Raw genomic sequence first — 18,339 nt, 5'->3', positions numbered from 1 at the left:
ATGCACATGCAGGACTCAATCCCAGGACCCTGAGATCTTGCTCTGAGCTATGCAGGCACCCCTCCCCCTCTTACTGTTCTTTTAAAAAGAGTGTTCTCATTTTGGAAAAAAGGTGTATATATATATATTTTTCCCCTATAAATGAAATGCAGAAATACATAATGAAAAAAATTACTTGAAATTCCATCCCAAAAAAATAATTCCTTTTTGCTCTTGTACCTACTATTTTTGCAGACAGTTCTCAATGAGTATTTATACATACACATAAATATACATACTAACATGTATGCATACTCTTGTAAAATTAGCTTTTGTAGAAATTCCTTTAAAAAATCTTTTGTAGTGTGACAGGTAGAGATGGTCATTTTTATTTGCTTTTCTTCAGTTATTAGAGAATTGAGCTTTTGATCATTTGTATTCTTATTTTATTAATTTTTTGTAGTATATCTCATCTGTGATTTCTGTTTTTTAAAGTAACAAGTTGACATTATTTTTAGCGACTGATTGAAGCAAGAAGGATGATGGATAAACTTCGTGCCTGCATTGTTGCAAATTACTATGCTTCTGCAGGGCTTCTAAAAGTTTCTGAGGTAAGTCTTCCTTATCTACAGTCACTTCTGGCTATCCATATTTGATATGTGTGAAGGGGAAATTAGTGTTGATGTGAAATTCCTGCCTTTGAAACATTTCTTATATTGACCTTTAGAACTCAAGAAGCCTATTTTACCTTCCTGGGAAAATACATAAACTGTCAATAATCCTAAGTATCGTTTTCCCCTTTATTTTTATTTTTTTTATTTAGAGAGAGCATGAGCGTGGGGTGAGGAGGGATAGACGGAGAGAGAAAATCTCAAGCAGGCTATACGCCCAGCGCAGAGCCCGACACAGGGGTCAGTCTCATGACCCTGAGATCATGGCCAGAGTTGAAATCAGGAGTCGTATACTTAACCAACAACTTAGCCGGGCACCCTAACATTTTTCACTTTATATTAAATCCTTCTCCAGCTAATATTTAGCACTGTTCCTAGGCTTTGTTAGGTACAAAGTTGAGTGAGACTGTATTCTAACTTGCCTTATTTTTCCTTTGGTTGTGATCAGCTTTGAAGTGAGTTTTATTTTTTTTTATTTATTTTTTTTTTTTAAAGATTTTATTTATTTATTTGACAGAGAGAAATCACAAGTAGATGGAGAGGCAGGCAGAGAGAGAGAGAGGGAAGCAGGCCCCTGCTGAGCAGAGAGCCCGATGTGGGACTCGATCCCAGGACCCTGAGATCATGACCTGAGCCGAAGGCAGCGGCTCAACCCACTGAGCCACCCAGGTGCCCTGAAGTGAGTTTTAGATAGACTGATTTTCCTAATGAATAGCAATTTGTAGTTTCAGTAGATACATCCTATTCAGGATTTTTTTCCCCTCACTTTCTATGAAAAATCTCAAATCCACAAAAGAGATTAAATAAGCACCTGTTTTTGCATCATATTCACCATTTTTAACATTTTGTCATCTTTGTTTTATCTATCTTACTTTTCTGTAAAACATTTGAAAATAAGTTCCAGGCGTCATGACACCTTACCCTTAAATCATACATTTCCTAAAGGATATTCTTGTATGACATCCTTATATTATTTGCTAATCAGTCCATATTCAGATTTTCCCATTCATCCCCAAAATATCTTTTTTTTTTTTTTAAAGATTTTATTTATTTACTTGAGAGAGAGAGACAGTGAGAGAGAGCATGAACGAGGAGAAGGTCAGAGAGAGAAGCAGACTCCCCATGGAGCTGGGAGTCCGATGCGGGACTCGATCCCAGGCCTCCAGGATCATGACCTGAGCCAAAGGCAGTCATCCAGCCAACCGAGCCACCTAGGCGTCCCCCCAAAATATCTTTTAAAGCTGTTTTTTGATGTAGGATCTAATCGGACTTCAGGGGCTACATTTGGTTGTTTGGTTTCTCTAGACTTATTTTATCTAAAATAGTTCACCTTTTCTCCCCATGATATTGACTTATTTAAAGAGATCTGGCCAGGGCACCTGGGTGGCTCAGTGGGTTAAAGCCTCTGCCTTTGGCTCAGGTCATGGTCCCAGGGTCCTGGGATCAAGCCCCGCATTGGGCTCTCTGCTCAGCAGGGAGCCTGCTTCCTCCTCTCTGTCTCACTGCCTCTCTGCCTACTTGTGATCTCTGTCTGTCAAATAAATAAATAAATAAGTCTTTGAAAAAAAAAAAAAAGATCAGGCCATTTATCCTACATTTTGTGTTTGTTTGATTTTTTTCCTTGGGTTATTCCTTCATTCTGTTTTTCTGCAAACTGATAGTTGGGTCTAAAGATTTGATTAAAGTTAGAAGTTTTTGGCAATGATACTTCATAAGAGATACTAGATACCTCATATATCACAAATTGGAATATTACGTTTTTATCACTTTGGTAATGTGATTGCTACTGGATTACTCCATTTATTAAGGAATAGGAATAGGATTGAAACAGAAGTGTTTCTTCTTGTTTGATATTTTGATCATTTCCTATAACTTTTATTCATTTTTCATTTTCAAATTTCCTAAGTTTTCTCAATTAGAATTAGATAATTCTCTTGGATAGTACTGGCTCAATGAGAGTGGTAGCAGGCCAGGGGAACGTACAATGCCATACTGGTTTGCATTGTCCCTCATGGTTTTTACAGGTGAAATGTACCATATTTTGGTACCATATTTTGGCTTTCATGTCATCCTGTGTTGCTTGAGGGTACCTGGCATTGGTCATACTCCCGATGTTGTCTTAGAAATCTGGAGCATTATTTGAATTTAATCTTACATATTAGGTAGTTGTTTCTTCTACTGCAGGAGTTTCCCTAATACATAGTAGAGTCTGAACTACTTTTTAGAGCTACCATAACAAATTGCCACTAGCTTCATGGCTTAAAACAAGAGGAATTTATTATCTCGTGATTCTGGAGGCTAACAGTCCAAAATCAAGGTGTTGCTAGACCATGAAGGCTCTAGGAAAGAAACCTTCCTCACCTTCTCCTACCTTCTGGCAGTTGCTGGCAAACCTTGGCATTCCATAGTTTGTGGCTATATCACTCCAGTTTCTGCCCCTATCTTCACATGGATGTTTTACCTGTTACGTGTCTCCACATTTCCCTTTAATTAGGTAAGCGCTAATCCCGTATGACATTATCAACTTGATGACATTTGCAAAGACCCTGTTTCTAAATAAAGTCACATTCACAGGTTTGGAGTGGACATGAATTTTTGGGAGACACTCTTCAAAACAGGGCAGATTTTACTGTCATCTGTTACATGGTTTGCTATTGGATCCAACAAGATGAACATTATAAGCTAGTTGTCTGTGTGACATGGTGCTTGTAGGTACTCTGAAGAGGTGGTTGTCTATGTAATGTTTTGTTGTTGTTGTTTTTAAAATTTGTTTATTATTAAAGAGAGTGTGTGAGTGAGGGCATGATGGGGGTGGGGAGCAGAGGGAGAGAGAAATTTCAGCAGACTGCCTGCTGAGTGGGGAGCCTGACAGGGGGCTTGATCTCATGACCCTGAGATCACAACCTGAGCTGAACCAAAGAGTTTGTTGCTTAACCAACGGTGCCACCCAGGCAGCACCCCCACCTTTTTTTAAACCATTAGCAGTTCTGTGTTATTTGGTAGTCTAGAAGTGCACTGATTTTTTTTTCCTGTTATATTCTGATTAGAGTTAATTGAAAGATATTTAGGTGTATTTTTGTCTATTATGATCTGCCATTTGTTTTTCATTTGCTGTAACAAAATACATCACAGCTCTAAAAAATACCCTTTATTATTTTGTTTAAGATTATTTATTTATTTTTTAAAGATTTTATTTACTTAATTGACAGATAGAGATCACAGGTAGGCAGAGAGGCAGGCAGAGAGAGAGAGAGGAGGAAACAGGCTCCCCGCTGAGCAGAGAGCCTGATTCGGGGCTCGATCCCAGGACCCTGGGATCATGACCTGAGCTGAAGGCAGAGGCTTTAACCCACTGAGCCACCCAGGTGCCCCAAAATACCCTTTATTATTGAGATGCAATAATTTTGCTGCTCTGAAATACTAGCCTTTGGCTCCTTTCTTATTGCTAAATTATGTTCCTTGCACCGCTTTTAAAAGTTGGGCTTCCTAGGAATCGTAGAGTGTATCCCATTATAACAGAATACACTGTATTTTGTATTCAAATAACAAGAAACACAGAAATACTCCAGGCCTCAGTACTGGACTTATGACAAACTTTATATGTAAGTATGAATCATTTTAAAGCATTCTATACTACATTTTACTCCTACTTGGGAGCCATTTTACATATATATTTTTTATATCTTTATATATTTTATAGGGACATTGTATGTAGAGCAGTTGATATGTTTGTGTTAAAGCAGTGTGAGGCTTATTTTTTTTTTTTTAAGATTTTATTTTTTTTGACAGAGATCACAAGTAGGCGGAGAGGCAGGCAGAGAGGGGCGGGGAAGCAGGCTCCCTGCTGAGCAGAGAGCCTGATGTGGGGCTTGATCCAGGACCCTGAGATTCTGAACTGAGCCGAAGGCAGAGGCTTAACCCACTGAGCCACCCAGATGCCCCAAGGCTTGCTTTTTATTTTAAGTCAAATCTTTTTTTATTTTTTTTAAAGATTTTTATTTATTTATTCGACAGAGAGAGAGAGATCACAAGCAGTCAGAGAGGCAGGAAGAGAGAGGGGGGATCCCAATGTGGGCCTCGATTGCAGGACCCTTAGATCATGACCTGAGCCTAAGGGAGAGGCTTAACCCACTGGGCCACCCAGGCGCCCTAAAGTCAAATCTTATTTCCCATATGTTACTTTATATTTACCTCTATTTTTCATTTAGTTTCAGAGAACTTGCACCTTTAGCTCTTAGTGTTAGGACCTTCACATAATTATCACTTTCTAGCTCTTATTGGCTCAGACCACATTAAGGAGTTTGGACTTCATTTTATGGGTGTGGGCAGATGTTGAAGGATTTTAAGCATGTTCCCTAAATAGATGAGGATTTGGGAAGATGAAAATTTGTCTACTTTTGGTAGGTTTGATTAAAAGTTTGTTTTGTTTGCTTTCATTTTTGCAGGGATCAAAGACATGTGATACGATGGTTTTTAATCATCCTGCTATCAAGAAATTTTTGGAGTCACCATCTAGGTCTTCCTCTCCTGCCAATCAGAGATCAGAGACACCATCAGCCAATCATTCAGAAAGTGATTCTTTATCTCAACATAATGACTTCTTATCTGACAAAGACAATAACAGCAATATGGATATAGAAGAGAGACTCTCAAACAACATGGAACAGAGACCAAGCCGAAATACTGGAAGGGTATAACTTGATGGGTGGGAGGGAGAAAAGAAGGAAACGAGTATTTTTAAAGTATGTACGTGTTATTCCATTTTACCTTCATAGAAACTCTAGGAAATAGGTTAATATCCCTTTTGGAGATGGGACAACTGAGTCTCAAAGAGTTTACAGTTATATTTATCCAAAAGTATCAGAACTGAGAATTAAACTGAATCAGAACTGGGCATGGCACAATCCTAGGTGCCATCCATAATAAGAGAGAGAAACCTTGAGGAATTGGCAATTCTGTGACCTTGTCCAGGGTCTTTCCAGCCTGTCATGTTTGTTCTCTCCATCATTTTTGTGAAACTTAAATGCTTTTATAAGGTAATTTATAACCGGGGGAAATTTGACAAATAATAAATAGAATTGAAAACCATTGGGGCGCCTGGGTGGCTCAGTGGGTTAAAGCCTCTGCCTTTGGCTCAGGTCATGATCTCAGGGTCTTTGGATCAAGCCCCGCATGGGGCTCTCTGCACAGTGGGGAGCCTGCTCCCCTCCCCCACCCCAGCCTGCCTCTCTGCCTACATGTGATCTCTGTCTGTCAAATAAATAAATAAAATCTTAAAAAAAAAAAAAAAGAAAGAAAACCATTTATTCCTCTTTGATCCTACCAATTCCTTATTTGAGTTCCCATCTCAAGCTGCTCTGAACTTCTTGGTGTATAATATTTGGCTATAGAGCCCTTATTTGATGATTTTTCTCAGCCAGGTGTTCTGTGATAGAGGAGATATCCAGGTTGCTTTTTGCATATTCAGACATCAAGAATTTGATTTATTGTCTTTTTAAGAGTTTATTTAGGGGCGCCTGGGTGGCTCAGTGGGTTAAAGCCTCTGCCTTCAGCTCGGGTCATGATCGCAGGGTCCTGGGATCAAGCCCTGCATCGGGCTCTCGGCTCAGCAGGGAACCTGCTTCCCCCTCTCTCTGCCTGCCTCTCTTCCTACTTGTGACCTCTTATAAATATATAAATAAATAAAATCTTTTAAAAAAATAGTTTATTTATATATTTGACAGACAGAGATCACAAGTAGGCAGAGGCAGGCAGAGAGAGTCGGGGAAGCAGACTTTCTGCTGAGCCCAGAGCCCGATGCGGGGCTCGATCCCAGGACCCTGAGATCATGACCTGAGCCTGATGCAGAGGCTCAACCTACTGAGCCACTCAGGCGCCCCAAGAATTTGATTTATTTTTGATAAAAATTAAATTAAAAAAATTTTTTGGTTATAAATTCATGTGTTCATTGTCGAAAATTTTAAACTACAAGAAAATAAAAAAGTTATTCATAATGCCACCACCCAAAAATGAAAACTTTTGTTTTATTTTAAAGATTTTATTTATTTATTTATTTGACAGAGATCACACGTAGGCAGAGAGGCAGGCAGAGAGAAAGGAAGGGAAGCAGACTCCCCGCTGAGCAGAGAGCCCAATGTGGGGCTTGGTCCTACGACCCTGGGATCATGGCCTGAGCCGAAGATAGAAGCTTTAACCCATTGACCCACCCAGGCGCCCCAGAATGAAAACTCTTAATGTTTGGATTTATTTGTTTATTACCAGTGTTCTTTCTGGGCAAGTACTGCATTTTTTGTGTGTGTGTATGTGTGTGGGTTTTTGTGTTTTGTTTTCTTAAGATTCTGGGTTTTTTTTCTTCCTTTTTTTTTTTTTTTTTAAAGATTTTATTTATTTTTTGTCAGAGAGAGAAAGAACAAGCAGGCAGAATGGTAGGCAGAGGCAGAGAGAGAAGCAGGCTCCCTGCTGAGCAAGGAGCCCTATGCGGCACTTGATCCCAGGACCCTGGGATCATGACCCGAGCCAAAGGCAGCTGCTTAACTGAGCCACCCAGGTGTCCCAAGACTTTATTTTTAAGTAATATCTGCACCCAACATGAGGCTGAAATTTATAGCCCCAAGATCAAAAGATTGCATGTTCTACCAGATAATCTAGTCAGGCCCCCATTTGAGTTTTTAGTTTTTTGTTTTTCTTTTGTTTTTTAATTAAAAAGAATTTAGGCAATACTGGTTATAGGAGTTAGAAACTTACCATCTTGTATGAAATATACATACTCATGTTTATGTAACGTATGCTTAGTACTTACTGTATACTAGGCATTTCTTTGGGAACTGTAAAAAACAAATATGTGAGATTATCCATATTTTAAAATTTTTTTTAGAGAAAGTGGTAGGGGATTGCAGAGGGAGAGGGAGAGAGAGAATCTTAAGGAGGCTCTACACTCAGTACGGAGTCCAGCTCAGGGCTCAATCCCAGGACCCTGAGATCATGACCTGAGCTGAAATTAAGAGTCGGATGCTTAACAAACTGAGCCATCCAGGCACCCTAGGTTTTTAAAAAATTTTTATTTTGGAGATCAACCATCACATGCTCCACTGACTGAGTCAGCCAGGTGCTCCTGTTATCCTTATTTTATAGATGAGGAAATTGAGACAGAAAAGAAGTTAAGTAATTACACAAAACTTCACATCTAGTCAGTGGAAGAGCCAAGATTTAAACCCTGGCAGTCTATGTACATAGTCAGACTTTAGTCACTTGTCTATGTTACTTCTCACTGAAAAATTTTTAATAAATACAGAAAGTTGAAAAGAAAGTAAATTCCATTGATCCCTCTCCCCATTCCCATTTCCCAGAGGTAACCATTGTAATAGTTTCTTGTATATCCTTCCATATCCTATTTGCATATATAGCACAAGGGTGTCTGTTAAAAACATGTACAAACACATGGAGTTATAGTGAACAAATATGTTTTGCAAACAAATGCAAAAGATACAGTAAAATTACTTTTATGCTCTGAGAGGTACCACAAAACCAGAGAATTTTGTAATGAATAAAAAAAAATCTGAGTTGTTCCAATCATACTATGATTTTGTGGTTTCTGCCCATTGGATATTGTCCAAATTGAAAGTGAAAATTGATTATGATTTCTTTCAGGACACCGCTAGTATTACTGCCTCTCATAAAACAGAGCAGCGGAATGCTGATCTCACAGGAGATGAGACTTCGCGACTTTTTGTAAAGAAAACAATAGTTGTGGGCAATGTGTCCAAGTGAGTATCCAGTTGAATTCTTTCACTTTCAGTTATCCATTTATGTTAATATTCTGGCATACTTTTATTATTGTAGTATTACTGTAGGATGAGGCCGTAAGGATTTTTTCCCTTAAACTTTTAGTTGTTTTAAAAGTAAACTTGAGGTCCAGAGACTTGAAACTGCCTCAGTATGTCTGCTAATCTTTGACATAGAATAAAATTGTGCTTGGTAAACATTTCTGAGACATGAGCTTTTATACAAATGGGATTTTTTTTTTTTTAAAGATTTTATTTTTAAGTAATCCCTGTATCCAAAGTGGGGCTGGAACTCACAACCCTAAAATCAAGAATTGCATACTCCATAGGCTGAGCCAGCTAGGTGCTCCATTTACAAATGGTATATTTTTATCAAGCATATTATTGTGGATAAGTTATAAGAACTTTTAACTTTCTGACCTAGGTCTATCCTTGGGGGCCTTAGCTAATTGCTAAAAAATATTTGTTGTTCAAATTGAAATGTTTTAAATTTTTAACAGAAAGTTACAGAGTATGTCTTGAAGACAGAATTTCTCCAAGCTGAAGGACTAGCTCTTTAACAATATGATCTCATGGTGTCTTGTGGGAGTGGCATCCTTTTGCCAACTATCTAGAAATAGATAAAGATATAAATCCTCAAATAGCATAAGAATGTTATTTTCTCACAAAGTCTTTACCTTTCTTTTCCCTCATTAGGCGTATTTTCTCTATGCTCTCTTGTCATCTTTTTCATATTATATCATCATTTCCTATTTCTGTGTATTTTTCCCAAATCACACTGGAATTTCTTTAGGGTAGAAAGTATGTCTTGTTTGTTTTATATCATACAGTAGTTGGTATGCACTAAATATTTGATTGTTGAATAAGTTGATAGATTTACGAAAATTGTAATTAATACTCAGTTATTGAAAATAAAGGATTCAGGCAGACGGTAGTTATTTGGGGTGAAAAATCAGGTTGGGGGAATCTTCCAACCCCCAGTTAATGGACCACAAATAACAAACAAGAACATTAAAAACTTTAAAAAAAGAACATTTAAAAGCTTTGGGATAATAAAAGCAAAGATTTCTAATCGTCTGTGTGATAGTTTTAAAATGGAAGCATAGAATATGATTAAGGCAGTTAGATTTCTATTTATAGATTATTATAGAATTAGCATGCATTTAGCTAACTCTGAGACCATGTGAAGTGTTAAGAGTTGGCATCTTAAAAGTAATGCAAGACCGGTCAGCTCAGAAAATCCAAAACTGGAAATGTAGATGGACCCACCAGAAGACTGGGGAGAAATCATCATTGATATTTTCGAACAATTACACTTAATTTGTAGGTGTTGGGGTTTTTTCAAGACCAGCTACAACAAATAATGGTTCATCATGGATTTTAGGGAGAGAGGGTATGCTTAGCATTAGAGTTATAAAGTCTTTGTTTGTTCTGGAAGAGGGAAAAATTACTGATTTACATTAGACTTGTTAAGAATATTATAATGTCTAAGATAATAACTAAAAGAGTAGACATAGTTTTTTGTTGTTGTTGTTTTGTTTTGTTTTTTAAGATTTTTATGTATTTGTCAGAGAGAGCACAAGCAGAGGGAGTGGCAGACAGAGCAGGCAGAGGGAGAAGCAGGCTCCCACTGAGCAGAGAGCCAGATGCGGGACTCAATCCCAGGACCTTGGGTTCATGACCAGAGCTGAAGGCAGATACTGAACCAACTGATCCACCTAGGCAACCCTAGACATAGAGATTTAAACTTAAAAAGTAGTTTAAGAGGAGGGGAGTCTGGGTGGCTCAGTGGGTTGGGCCTCTGCCTTCAGCTCAGGTCATGATTTCAGGATCCTGGGATCAAGCCCTGCATTGGTCTCTCTGCTCTGGGGGAAACCTGCTTCCTCCTCTCTCTCTGCCTACTTATGATCTCCCTCTCTCTCTGTCAAATAAATAAATAAATAAAATCATGAAAAAAAAAAAAGGTAGTAAGAGGAAGATAGGGAAATTGAATGTAAAAAAGGGGGAGGATCCCTGATTCCAAAAGAAGGCAAGTAGGGACAGGGGAAGGGATATGAAAAAGAGAAAGAACAAGACAAATAATATAAAATAATTTAGTAACAAATCTAAATTTATCAATAATCATAAAAATTGCCTAGGGATTTAGTTAGCTATTTAAAAGATAGAAATTGGGCCCCTGGGTGTCTCAGTTGTAAAGCAGCTGCCTTCGGCTTGGGTCATGATCCTAGTGTCTTGGGATCGAGTCCTGCATCAGGCTCCTTGCTTAGTGGGGAGTCTGCTTCTCCCTCTCCCACTCCCCCTGCTTGTGTTCCCACTCAAAATGCTTGTATGAATGTAAAATATCTGAACTTCAGTTAATAAAGTTGATCTAATATATACGTATAGACTAATACATGTAATAGTTGAAGCATTTTTTAAAAAGATACTATTTATTTATTTGAAAGAGTAAGAGCAAGAGTAAGTTGGGGGAGGAGCAGAGGGAGAGGCTGAAGCAGATTCTGCAGAGTGCAGAGCCTAGTGTGGGACCCATGACACAGAGATCATGACCTGAGTTGGATGCTTAACTGACTGAGCCTCCCAGGTGTCCCTAGTTAAACATTTTTAAGCACTTAAGGAACGTTTATGAAAATGGACTACACAATAGGCCATAAAGTAAACTTCAAGGAGTACAGACTTTTTTTTTTTTTTTAAGATTTTATTGTTAAGCCATCTCTGCACCCAGCTTGGAGCTTGAACCCACAACCCCGAGATAAGAGTCACATGCTCCACTGATTCAGCAAGCCAGGTGCTCGCAGACTACGTTTTGGTTTTGTTTTGTTTTTTGAAGATTTATTTATTTTTTTGACAGAGTGCACTTGAGTGCGTGAGGGAAGGGCAGAGGGAAAGAGAGTCTCAAGCCAACTTTGCTCTAAGCTCGGAGCTTGACCTTGAGACCAGGACCCAAAACCAAAGCTGGAAGCTCAACTGATGGTGCCACCCAGGCCCCCCCCCAACCAGACTAATTTTTTGAAGATTGTATCTATTTGAGAGAGTGACAGGGCACAAGTGGGGGTCAGGCAGAGGGAGAGGGAGAAGCAGACAATGTGGGGCTCATTTCCAGGATCCAGAGATCATGACCAAAGCCAAGGTCAGACACTTAACTCAAAGAACTACCCAGGTGCCCCTAGAAAACTTTATGTCTAGAAATTCAAACTACTTCTGAACAACACATAAGTCAATGAAAAATCACATTTAAATATCCAAAATAAATAATAAAATAAAAATTTGTCGGATAACACTAAAGGGATATTTAAAAGGAAATATTTACAGTAGAAGAAAATGGAATAGAAGAAAAGTTTAAAATTAGTGAACCTGGGGCGCCTGGATGGCTCAGTGGGTTAAGCCGCTGCCTTCGGCTCAGGTCGTGATCTCAGGGTCCTGGGATCGAGTCCCGCATCGGGCTCTCTGCTCAGCAGGGAGCCTGCTTCCTCCTCTCTCTCTGCCTGCCTCTCTGCCTACTTGTGATCTCTCTGTGTCAAATAAATAAATAAAATCTTTAAAAAAAATAAAAATAAATAAAATTAGTGAACTAAACATCTCATTTAGACAAAATAATGCAGTAGGAGAAGCAAAGAAATTAGGGGAAAAAGTATACACAAACTTAGTGAAACTAAGGAGAAGAGAAAGAAAAAAATATTAGAAATGGAAAAGGGCATAGCCAAAGATGCTGTACTATTTTTTTTTTTTTTAAAGATTTTTTAAAAAATTTATTTGACAGAGAGAGATCACAAGTAGATGGAGAGGCAGACAGAGAGAGAGAGGGAAGCAGGCTCCCTGCTGAGCAGAGAGCCCGATGCGGGACTCGATCCCAGGACCCCGAGATCATGACCTGAGCCAAAGGCAGCGGCTTAACCCACTGAGCCACCCAGGCGCCCCGATGCTGTACTATTAAAGAGATAAATAATGAACACCCGGGGCAACGGGGTGGCTCAGTGGGTTAAGCCTCTGCCTTTGGCTCAGGTCATGATCTCAGGGATCAATCCCTACAATGGGCTTTCTGCTCAGCGGGGAGCCTGCTTCCCCGCCTCTCTCTGCCTGCCTCTCTGCCTACTTATGATCTCTGTCAAATAAATAAATAAAATCTTTAAAAAACAATAGTGAATACCTTTATGCCAATGGAAAATTTAGGTGAAATGAGAGTTCCTAGAAAAATACAACTTAGGACTTAGGAAAAATCTTGAAGAGTCTTTGAACTACTAAGTTTAATTACTGATTTTTAAAACATTGCCATCACAAAAGCAAACCAAACTACTAGGCTTAGATTGCTTTACAGGCTGAGTGAGCACATAATTTCAGTTGTTTACGAAATCTTCTGGGGAGGGAAGTCTGGCTGGCTTAGTTAGTAGAGATTCTTGATCTAGCAGTCATGAGTTTGAGCCCCACATTGGGAGTGTAGAGATTACTTAAAATACAAAAAAAAGTAACCAAACCCCCCAAATCTTCTGGGGAAAAATAAACAACTCTTGTTAGTTTATGTTATGAGAGTAGCCTAACTTTTTAAATAAGGCTAAACAGTTTGTAAGAAAAGGAAAACTGTAGGATATTCACAGTTATGAATATAGGTGCAGAAATACTGAACAAAATCGTTAGGAAACGGAATTCATTAAGTACAGAAATGATAATACTTCATGATCAAGAAATGCAAGTTTGGATTAATATTAGATATCAATATAATTTGGCCCACTGCGTTATTAAGGGTAAGCATAGACATAGATAAACATATAGAGGGCCATGACCGTATTTTCCAACAGAATGTGATAAGGAGGCCTCATGAAATAAAGGGAGAGCTAAAGATACTAGTTTTACCATTATCAGGACTGAAGGGAATGGTTTGTTTTTGCTTTTAAAATGTGAGAGACCAGTTGTAACCTTCCTGGCAGCAATGGGTAAGAACCAGAAGAGTTCAGGGTTCTAACACCCTGAAAGCTGAATGAAATCGACACAAAGGTTAGAGCATCCCTAATCCAGTAATATGCCAGTTTATTTCTATCTCATGTATCAGCTTGGAAAAGCAAGGTTGATTTTTTTTTTTTAATTGCGTCGTGGTCATCAGAAAATAAAACAAACTTTAAGGGAATGTTCCTTAGACCAGGAAAAAAAAAAAGTTTAAAAGAAAAGGATTAACTGTAAAGACTCACTTTGCTTGGTTGGGTGATAGAGCTGTTAAATCTTGGTGGGATTCAATTTTTTAAGAAAAAGTTTTTTTAGGGGAGTGGGGATATAACCTTCCAGTTATGGAATGAAGAAGTCATGGGGAAGAAAGGTCCAGTATAGGGAATATTATAGTCACTGGTATTGTAGTAGCATATGGGAATAGATAGGGTGAGCATAGCATAATGTATTGTTGAATCATTGTACACCTGAAACTAATGTAACATTGTGTCAACTGTACTTCAGTTAAAAAAAAAATTCAGCCTTACTGACATATAACTGACAAAAGATTTAAAGTGTATATTATGATTTGATGCATGTATGCATTTTGAAGGGATTCCTGCCATCAAGTTAATTTAACAACACATCCCTCATCAACTCACTTTTTTTTTTAGATTTGTTTTTTAAGGATTTTTTTTAAAGATTTTAAAATTTTAGGGCGCCTGGGTGGCTCAGTGGGTTAAACCGCTGCTTTCGGCTCAGGTCATAATCTCGGGGTCCTGGGGTCGAGTCCTGCATCAGGCTTTCTGCTCAGCAGGGAGCCTGCTTCCTCCTCTCTCTCTCTGCCTGTCTCTCTGCCTACTTGTGATCTCTCTCTGTCAAATAAATTTAAAAAAAAATCTTTAAAAAAAAAGATTTTAAAAATTTTATTTATTTGACAGAGATCACAAGTAGGCAGAGAGGCAGGCAGAAAGAGAGAGAGAGAGAGGAGGAAGCAGGCTCCCTGCTGAGCAGAAAGCCCGATGTGGGGCTCGATCCCAGGACCATGGGATCATGACCTGAGCCAAAGGCAGAGGCTTTAACCCACTGAGCCACCCAGGCGCCCCTCAGATTTTATTTTTAAATAATCTCTACAACAAGTGTCGGGCTTGAACTCAGAACCCTGAGATCAAGAGTCTTAAGCTCCATCAATTGATCCAGCCAGGCACCCTCTTGTGTGTGTGTGTGTGTATGAACATTTAAGCTCTATTTTTTCAGTGAATTTTATTCCCTACATTAGTCACCAATTATACATTAGATCCTTAGACCTTATCATCTCAAAGCTGAAAGTTTATCCCCTTTTGCCAACTTCTCTCTGTTTCCCCTACCTCCAGCCTCTGGTAACTTTTTCTGCTGTGCTTCTATGAGTTTGACTTTTTTTTACATTTCATATATAAGTGATACCATGTAGTATTTGTCTTTCTCCCTCTGGCTTATTCCACTTAGCATAATGCCCTCCGCAATCATCCATGTTCTCACCAAAGCCAGAGTTGCCTTCTTATGGCTGAAGAACAGTCCATTATACACACACACACACACACACACACTCAGTTGACCTTTAAGGAATCTTGAGCAATTCGACGGTAGGGCCACCAACCTCCTGCACAGTTAAAAATCCGTGTATAAGGGCACCTGGGTGGCTCAGTTGGTTAAGCATCCAACTTCTTTTTTTTAGGTTTATTTATTTAAGAGATGGGGAGGGGGAGAGGCAGAAGGAGAGGGAGAGAGAGAATACTCAAGCGGACTCCCCACTGAGCATGGAGCCCAATGCAGGCCTCAATCCCGGGACCCCAAGATCATGACTTGAGCTGAGATTAAAAGATAGACACTTGGGTTGCCTGGGTGGCTCAGTGGGTTAAAGCCTCTGCTTTCATCTCAGGTCATGATCCTGGGGTCCTGGGATCAAGCCCCACACTGGGCTCTCTGCTTAGCAGGGGGCCTGCTTTCCCCTCCCCCCACCACTTGCCTCTCTGCCTACTTGTGATCTCTGCTTATCAAATAAATAAAATCTTAAAAAAAAATTAAAAAAGACACTTAAGTGACTGAGCCATCCAGGCACCCCAGCATTCAACTCGTGATTTTGGCTCAGGTCATGATCTCAAAGTTGCTAGTTTGAGCCCCTGAGCATTGAGCATGGAGCCTTCTTAAGATTCTCTCTCTCCCTCTCCGGCTCCCCTCATCCCCCACTCACTTGTGCACTCATTCTCTTTCTTAAATTAAAAAAAAAAAAAAACAAAAAAACCCATGTGTAACCTTTGACTCCCTAGAACCTTAACTACTAATAGCCTACTGTTGACTGGAAGCCTTACCGATAACATTAACAGTTGATTAATACATATTTTTAATGTCACATGTATTATATAATGTATTCTTACAATAAAGTAAATAAAATCTTTAAAAAAAAAAGAAAAATGCTATTAGGATTTTGATAAGGATTAAACTAAATCTATAGATTGATTTGGGTAGTATGGCCATTTTAACAATAATAATTCTTCTAGTCCGTGAGCTTGGAATATCTTTTTATTTATTTGTGTCTTCTTCAGTTTCTTTCATCACTATCTTACAGTTTTCAGTGTGCTGGTCTTCCACTTCCTTAGTTAAATTTATTCCTAAATATGTTACTATTTTTGGTGCAGTTATACATGGGATTATTTTCTTGATTTTCTTTCTGATAGTTGTTAGTGTTAGAAACACAATTGATTTTTTATTTCAACTTTATATCATGCACCTTTACTGAATTTGTTTGTTAGTTTTATCTTATTTTCATTTTTTTATTTTTCAAAGATTTTGTTTGTTTGAGAGAAAGTAGGGGGGGGGGTTTGGGGGGGCAGGGACAAGCAGACCCCCTGCTGAGTGCAGAGCCCAATGCAGAGCTTGATTTCAGGACCGTGAGATCATGACCTGAGCCGAAATCGAGAGTCAGACACTTAACCAACTGAGCCACCCAAACACTCCTTTTTATTAGTTTTAACGGTTTTGGGGTGGAGTCTTTAGGATTTTCTGTATATAATATCACATTATGTTCAAATAGAGACACTGTTCTTCTTCCTTAGTACTATGTTGAATAAAAGTGGAGACAGTGAGTATCTTTGTCTTGTTCTTGATCTTAGAAGAAAAGCTTTCAGTTTTTCACCATTATGTTAGCTGTAGGCTTGTCATATATGGCCTTTATTATTTTGAAGTGTACCACCTCTGTACCCAGTTTGTTGAGAGTTGTTATCAAGAATAGATGTTGAATTGCATCAAGTATTTTTTCTGCATCTGTTGAAATGATCATACGATTTTTATCTTTCACTTTATTAGTGTATATCATACTGATAAATCTGCAGATATTGAATCATCCTTGCATCCCCGGTAACTACCATTTGGTCATCATGTGTGATCCTTTTTTAATGTACTGTTGAATTCTGTTCACTAATATGTTGTTGGGGATTTTTACTTGTATATTTTTCAGGGATATTGGCTTGTAATTTTCTTGTAGTGTTATTGTTTGGCTTTGGGGTCAGGGTAATGCTAGCTTTGTAAAATGAACTTATAAGTGTTCCCCTGTATTTTTTGTAAAAGTTTGAGGAAGATTTGTATCAATTCTTCACATATTTAGTAGAAACCATCCTTTACGCCATCTGATCCTGGAATTTCCTTTGTTGGGAGGTCTTTGATTACTGATTCAGTCTCCTTACTAGTAGTTGTTCTGTTCACATTTTCTGTCTTCATGAATCAGTCATGATAGTATGTATGTTTCTAGGAATTTATCCATTTCTTCTAGGTTGTTCACTTTGTCAACATATAATTTTTCATAGTTTTTTTCTTAAACATTTTACTTACCTATTTTTAAGATTTTATTTTATTTTAATTTTTTAAAAATATTTTATTTATTTATTTGACAGATAGAGATCACAAGTAGGCTGAGAGGCAGGCAGAGAGAGAGAGGAAGAAGCAGGCTCCCTGCTGAGCAGAGAGCCAGATATGGGGCTCAATCCCAGGACCCTGGGATCATGACCCGCACCAAAGACAGAGGCTTTAACCTACTGAGCCACCCAAACACCCCTAAGATTTTATTTTTAAGTAATCGCTGCACCCAGTGTAGTACTTAAACTTATAACCCTGAGATAAAGAGTCACATGCTTTACTGACTAAGTCAGCTGCGTGCCCCTATAATTATTCATAGTTTTATGATCCTTTGTATTTGTGTGATGTTAGTTGTAATGTGTCCTCTTTTTAAAATAATTTTATTATTTGGGTCCTTCTCTTTTTTTCCTTGTTAAGTAAGGCAGAGGTTTGTCTGTTTTATCTTTTTAACAAAACAGCTCTTTAGTCTTTAATCTTTTCTCTTGTCTTTTTGTCTCTACTTTCACTTTCATCTTTATTTCCTTTTCTCTACTAATTTTGGGCTTAGTTCTTTTTCTAGTTTTTTGTGGTGTAAAGTTAGATTGAAATTTTTTTAAATGTAGGCATTTATTGCTATGAATTTCCTCCATAAAACCTTTTGCTTCATCCCTTAAGTTTTGGTATGTTGTATTTCCATTTTCACTTATCTTTTTTTTTTCATTTTCACTTGTCATAAGATTTTTTTTTTTTAAAGATTTTATTTATTTATTTGACAGAGAGAGATCACAAGCAGGCAGAGAGGCAGGCAGAGAGAGAGGAGGAAGCAGGCTCCCTGGTGAGCAGAGAGCCTGATTCGGGACTCGATTCCAGGACCCTGAGATCATGACCTGAGCCAAAGGCAGCGGCTTAACCCACTGAGCCACCCAGGCGCCCCATTTGTCATAAGATTTTTAAAATTTCTCTTTGATTTCATCTTTGACTCATTGGTTGTTTAGTAGTGTGTTGCTTGATCTTCACATATTTGTGAATTCCCAGTTGTTTTCTTATAACTGATTTTTAATCTTGTTTTAAGTAGGAATTAATTGTTTTGTTAGGGTTTGAAGGAAAAAAAAATTTAAGTTACTTTCTTC

General features: G+C 38.4%; 1 protein-coding gene across 4 annotated transcripts in view; it reads left to right on the top strand.

The window, feature by feature from the left end:
- Nucleotides 1-18,339, top strand: part of YEATS2 (YEATS domain containing 2) — a 116,960-nt gene that overhangs the window by 30,760 nt on the left and 67,861 nt on the right. For all 4 annotated transcript variants that reach the window (XM_059391439.1, XM_059391441.1, XM_059391440.1 and 1 more), the window contains exons 4-6: nt 498-590; nt 5,096-5,341; nt 8,298-8,413. In XM_059391439.1, the coding sequence (XP_059247422.1) occupies nt 498-590; nt 5,096-5,341; nt 8,298-8,413 (455 nt within the window). The remainder of the gene's footprint in view (nt 1-497; nt 591-5,095; nt 5,342-8,297; nt 8,414-18,339) is intronic.

Source organism: Mustela nigripes, chromosome 2 (assembly GCF_022355385.1).
Source record: "Mustela nigripes isolate SB6536 chromosome 2, MUSNIG.SB6536, whole genome shotgun sequence".
NCBI classification, from domain to species: domain Eukaryota; kingdom Metazoa; phylum Chordata; class Mammalia; order Carnivora; family Mustelidae; genus Mustela; species Mustela nigripes.
Note: the sequence above shows the minus strand (reverse complement) of the source record. Positions and strands in the feature narration are given on the sequence as shown.